Here is a 6,000-nt window from a genome sequence, read left to right on the forward strand (position 1 = left end):
GTAATTCCTGCCCAGGTGGTTTTAGGTATTACTACGTGAAAAAGTTCTCGATTTATTATGTAACGTTATGCTGTTAACGTAGATGGCCAATGAATTTACAGTTAAGTAACTTATGGTGCACTTGGAAGAGACCTCGTCACAGAATGCAGCTTATTTGACGGGATTTCAATTTTGAAAAGTGCTTTACAAAGCCGAAAGGTTGGGCAAGCTTCGGATCATTTAATGGCTTGAATAGACGTCAGTTTAGGGCATTCGTTTACTTCGATTTCCACTCAAGTCAAGGCAACATAAAGGTGCTATTAATACGAAGTAGTAACGGTTACTAGTATATACTTTATGGTGCGCACAATTTAAGCTTAAAATTTGTATGCTGTTTTCTAGTATATGCTTTATGGTTCGCACGATTTAAGCTTAAATTTTGTACGCTGTTTTTGCTACGAGGTAGTCAAGTGTCATTGTGTTGCCGCCCGGAAATTGCAACACTTATTGTCGATTTGATACAAATTTGGGGAGGGGGTGCAATCGAATCGCGCCGGCCAAACCGATCCACAATCGATCTGATTGGTTGAATTTCATTGAGAGGGTTTTTGATTGGCTAATAATTTTGAGCTCATCTGAGGTAGCCAATTAAATCGATTTAAATTCCAACGAGAAACCACGCCACAACACGAAATTTCACTCGAAAGCACAATACCAGCTCACTTTTACTCATGCATAGTACTAGTGTTAGTGCATTTATGTCTCGTACACTACTCCGTTCCTAAATACTGTCTCGGTACTTTGCCTTACAGTTATGCTTAACGTTATCACAAAATTTGTCAAGTTTGAAAGATCTCAATGAAGTTTGTACCAATCGAAAGCTTGGTGTTTTGGCTTTCTCGTGATATCGTTGCAATTGCTAAATTATGCACTTGCTATAGTACACTGGGTAGTCGAATATGAATATGCAGTGTGTGACCTGTTGAAAGAAGTATGAAAGGGGCTAGCTATCATTTTGAAACGGAACTATTGCGCTGTTATTAGATGCCTCCTGGGGACTATTATTTCAAGATATTAAAGAGGCCAAACTATTTGTTTTACTCCAACACGTCCAGCGTTTCCAGCAACAGCGCCGCAAAGCTCTTTTCTTCTTGGGCAAACTCGCGGTCTTCGTCGCTCGTCAGCGCGTCGATGGCGGCGACACGCGCTTGCACCAACTGCACGAGGTTGGCTTGCTTGCACGCGGCCTTGAACGCGGGGCCGAGGGCGGCGAACTCGGCGAGCGCTTGGAGGGAGCTTTCGTTGAGATCGACGTCGTCCTTGCCGATGAACGAGCTGCATGCGGTGATGTACACGCCTTGGTCGAGCAGTTGCTGGGCGTTCGTGGCACTGGCGTTCGCTAGGTACCGCAGCAGGAACAACGCCTTGCGCTGCAGCCGGAGGTCGCCTGTTTGGATACATGCTTGGAGTATCCGCAGCCCGTCGCACTTTTGAACAAACCACTGCTCGGCCGTCTTGTCCAAGCCTCGAATCATGCAGCTGATGCCCAAGATTGCCTTGACGCGGACGGTCGTGTCGACGTCTTCCTGTGCCAATTTGCTCAATGCTTCCAGCATGTGGCCGTCGAGACCTGCTTTCTGCACGGGGGGGTTGTTCTGCGCACACGTGGCAAACACTTCGGCGGCCCCCGATCGAATGCTGGCGCGCGGACTGTCAAACAAGTGCAGCACACTTGCCAACCCGCCAATCTTGATGAACGTCTGCGCGTTGTCGATTTGGTCGATGCGCGTGAGCATTTCGTCAAGCAATGCTTCTTTATAGTCTTCAATCTCTTCGGGTGTGTACGGGTTGGCCGGTGGGTCGGCGATGAGTTTCGGCAGCACATCGCGCGGGTCTTCGCCTGCCCACACTCGGATGATCTGGTACATGCGTTCGACCTCATCGATCACGCACTCCTTCATGACCTTCTCCAGCCACAATTTGTCCTTGGGATCCATGGCCTTGAACTCCGTCGGATGTGTGCCATCTTGCTGTTGCATGCTCCATCGCAGCAAGCCAAGCCATTTGTTTGGGTCTGCCATGATTGCTTGCAACTTTGAAATGCCGCCAACGGGCATCCAGTGTTTGATCGGATGCAGTATGACAGGGAATTAAGTTTAAAAGGGTTTATCCGGATAATTGATATTCCAGAATTTCGAGAATAACGTTAGTCAGGCGCTCCATTTTCAAATTGCGCGGGAGTTTTTAGCGGCGGGTGCAGTCGAGTACTCGGAGCTCCATGCGCATCTATTGCGCGGGCCGTCGAGTAGTACTTGGACGAGCTCCATGCGCATCTATTGCAAGAATGGGAATGCCTTCAAGTATTGGGCGAGTGTACGTAGTTCATGGTGATGTGATAACACGAGATGGCCTGCGTCATTCCGCTCTCAACGAAGAACCGACTCAATGCCTGGCTAAATAAATCCACGCGTGAGCGTAGGTAAGGAATCGTGCGATCGGTGATATGCCTTCACCACCAGCGCAGAACTTGCCTGTACAATGTCCAAGTGTAAGGAGCGATAGCGATTGCATTGCAGGTATCGAACGACATGTAGTTGTAGGGAGGAGCCGTCCGAAACTATGTACATGAAGGACTTCGCGCGTATGGAAGCCGCCAGGAAAACAAGCGGATTGGCATGAAGTGCTTAATGGAGCTTTGTTGGGGCAGTACAGTGGTGTTGACCAATTGGTCCAATATGACGAGCAGCCCTACATGCGCATCGTGTTTATCGCACCACCCGAGACATCAAAGGGGTCGGAATTGCATTGGGCTTAGTCCATGCTCTTGCCTTGGGCTTCTAATTCGGATTCGATTAGCGAGCAATGGTATTCCACGTCGTTGAAGATATCGCGCACATCTCGGCCTGGCACTTCGAATTTATGCTGTTTGTCGTTGACTAGGGAAGGTAAAGATGCATTAGACAAAGGGGAAGTCTTTGCGACAGATGATCGGTTTGACGTACTGAAGGTCAACTTGATCAGCGGATCCGCCTTGCCGTGGACCGTCACCGTGTACACAACTTCGCATTTGGGGTTGACCTTCTTGGTGTTGCCCGCGTTCAACTGGCGGTAGAATTCGCTACAGTCACATGTGGACCTTCCATCTCAAACATATCACCGTACCATGCACCGCTTGCCCGGGAGTCGAAGGACGAGAAGCTGATCTCGGCCTTCTTCAGGAAGCGGATGATCTCGCGCGCGGCCATGGCGTCTTGGTGGTCGAATGAAATGAATGCCAACCATCACCACAGCATCGTTTCATCGAGCCAATCAGTGTCCAGCATTTTGCATTATCCGGGTAAATATTTATCCGGAAACGAGTTTTTGTGCGTGCTGTCGAGTTCCTCGTCATGGCATGCCATCGGAGCTGGAGGGCTTACCTCTGTTAGGTCAGAGCATTGGCAAACATGTTCGTTGGAAGCAATAGGGATTTGTTAAGACTACGAGCAATGGCCACTGCCTAATCAGCTAGACATTGGTGACACCCACCTTTACAACTTGACATCATTTCTCTGATTTGTCGTCATCGTGTGAGGTTTATACTTGCTCGTGCAATCTTCCGACATACGAAGCAGTGTCGAATGCACTTGTTTGGGGGATGGATCGCGTGGGGAGTGGTGGCCGCCGTTGCTGAAGGCGTGCCTAGTCCTACCACTGGTCGTCCAACTACACCTCGTCGTACCATCACATCGATAAGTCCCAGCACCCCTACTGTCGTCCCAGCAACCAGCAAAATCTCACTGCCGACTACCACTTCAGCTCCATCGATGCGTCCCACCACTGCAGTTGGCATCACTGCTAGACCAAAAATGACCATCGCCCCAACCATAGCCACCACCACCGTCACCACATCCATTCCTGCACGCAATGCGACATCGTCCCCCACAGTGTCACGTATATCGCCACCACCGTCCCGCATAGGTATCATAGTCCTGGGAACGGTGGGAACATGCATTGCCCTCGTCTTCGCCCTCTGGGTATGTAAAGTCGCGAGAGCTCGGAGGCGACGCTTCGTACAGTTTATGGACTCGGCCCGTCCTCACGCGGAGTCACCCGCCGATCCTCTTGCCATTTCATCATCATTGCAACCTCTTGTGACGCCGTATTCGGTTGTTGTCGCGACTGGTCAATGTCGTCAATCTCAGCACAGCCCCCGCTCACCCCCCTCGTCGATTCCAACGGGCGAGACCTTGGACTGTACTCCGTGTCCTTTGTGTGGGTCACCCATGACCTATCGACCAACTACCTCAACCGCGTCCACGATGAATCACTTGGTCAGTAGATCTCGACTGTCGCCGTCGTGCATCGATAGACACAACCGAGTGGTCCATCAGTTGCAACGCAACAGTGGAAGGGACCCCCCCAACCCCTCCGCCTTCTCCATATGGGACCACCGAAGAGGTCATAGCTTGCCACCCTCGCTTGTGTGCGAAGGGTGCTATGGCATTGGAACGGACACAACCCTAAGCATACGCGAACGCGCCGCCAAAGCCAGCGGAGCGCCCCAAGCCTTCAGCGACGCAAAACATCGCCTCATGATGGAGCTTCGCGACTTGTTGAACGAACTGCGTTAGACTGATTAGGAATGTGGTGGTGAGAAAAAGGAATGGCGAGTGGATGGCGAATACTCGCTACTGTTATCCGAATTGGATTGCCTGAAAGTGTAATCACCCTCGATCCGCAAGTAGTAGTACTAGTACGTACTAACTACTTCGAAGTAATATATATGTAGTGGTGTGCTTGTGGTAATTACACTAACGTTAGCTGTAAAGTGACCGTCAAGTTGAAACTAGTTTACCTAATCAACCACGGCTTAACACTGTGGTACGTTGTGCAAGTAACAAGACACTCGAGCCCCGCCACTGCATTGCATTGATAAGACTACAATGTGTCGCACAACAGGGCAGTACGAGTATGAAACCAAAGCCTCAGTCAAGGGCCCTTTCGTCGAGCTATTATGTTCCAAGACACAGCGCAATTGTGAGGAGTTCACAGTACAGTACTCCGTACTAGTAACGTTACTAGTATGTCGTTCAGGTAAAATCACATGTCCAAGGGGTCCGTCCGTCCACACACGCAGGAGCTCGGGAACAGCTTACTGTTAACAGGCAGGATTTTTGGCAGAAGCTGGGGGTGAGACTAGAGTACATTGATCCGCCTTCTTGGTGGGTAAGTACTGCAATTGCAGCTTACTAGTAAGCTTACACATATACTACAGTATATAGTAGGACATGGTACTACTGTACTAGTACAGTATCTATTGAACTGTTTGATCAGCTGTTAAGTCATGTGGCATCATATCGTGACATACTGTAGTCGTTCCACTGACTATGAACGGTGGAAACATAACCACATTCTTGTACAGCACGTGTCCTCATACTCCACCAGTATCGTAGCCGTCTGGCAAAGTACCTTCACACATGTAGTAGTACCGGTATTGCACCACGAGCGTACCACGAATATGAGTGCTCCATGGCGTCATGACAATCGACCAACTCATTATTCTCGGACAAATTCCCTGGGAGAAACAGCTCAACTGTAATCATTTGCCTTGTTCTTTTTATACTTCCCCTTTATCTGGGTATTTACGAAACAAACTACGAAACACACCTACTACTAGTAGTACTAGAGTATCATGTGGTGAAATTATGCAAGTGCCAGACCAAGCTGAGCTTGAGACTTACTCCGAGTACGACGTTGCTACGGTGGAAGACCACGTACAGCCTGCCAACAATCCGGTACACCCAGCAGCAATCACAGGCACGCTTCGCTCATACTATCACTGGCGTTGCAGATTGACTGAAGCAGTTTGGTGTTGGCACGACTCGAGACAATCAACTAATCTAACTGCATCAACTTCGATGTTGGTGACCCCAGGGATACGTCACTTACAGTAGCTCCAATCGAATATAGTGTTAAATGCACTTCCCTACTGTACAGCTACAATGTAACTTCATAATCATGATGTTTGTACTGCCAAGA

The 6,000-nt window shown here is 49.3% G+C and overlaps 3 protein-coding genes across 3 annotated transcripts; 1 reads left to right on the forward strand and 2 right to left on the reverse strand.

Annotated features, from left to right (window-relative positions):
• Window positions 1-973: 973 nt before the first annotated feature.
• On the reverse strand, window positions 974-2,176 carry H257_11753 (hypothetical protein). The gene has a single exon (XM_009838774.1). It carries the CDS (start codon window positions 2,094-2,096, stop codon window positions 1,077-1,079), a length of 1,020 nt encoding a protein of 339 aa, XP_009837076.1. The 5' UTR covers window positions 2,097-2,176; the 3' UTR covers window positions 974-1,076.
• Window positions 2,177-2,226: 50 nt separating this feature from the next.
• H257_11754 (hypothetical protein) lies at window positions 2,227-3,351 on the reverse strand. Its single transcript, XM_009838775.1, has 3 exons — window positions 3,142-3,351; window positions 2,982-3,097; window positions 2,227-2,915 (listed from the first exon to the last, which is right to left on the reverse strand). The coding sequence occupies exons 1-3, from the start codon at window positions 3,222-3,224 to the stop codon at window positions 2,791-2,793; spliced, it is 324 nt and encodes a 107-aa protein (XP_009837077.1). The 5' UTR covers window positions 3,225-3,351; the 3' UTR covers window positions 2,227-2,790.
• A 248-nt stretch (window positions 3,352-3,599) lies between these two features.
• Window positions 3,600-4,592, forward strand: H257_11755 (hypothetical protein; the record flags this gene model as incomplete). Its single annotated transcript, XM_009838776.1, has 1 exon — window positions 3,600-4,592. The coding sequence occupies one exon, from the start codon at window positions 3,600-3,602 to the stop codon at window positions 4,590-4,592; it is 993 nt and encodes a 330-aa protein (XP_009837078.1).
• Between the last annotated feature and the right edge of the window lie 1,408 nt (window positions 4,593-6,000).

This window comes from Aphanomyces astaci (genome assembly GCF_000520075.1).
Source record: "Aphanomyces astaci strain APO3 unplaced genomic scaffold supercont1.35, whole genome shotgun sequence".
In the NCBI taxonomy this organism is placed as follows: Eukaryota; Oomycota; class Saprolegniomycetes; order Saprolegniales; family Verrucalvaceae; genus Aphanomyces; species Aphanomyces astaci.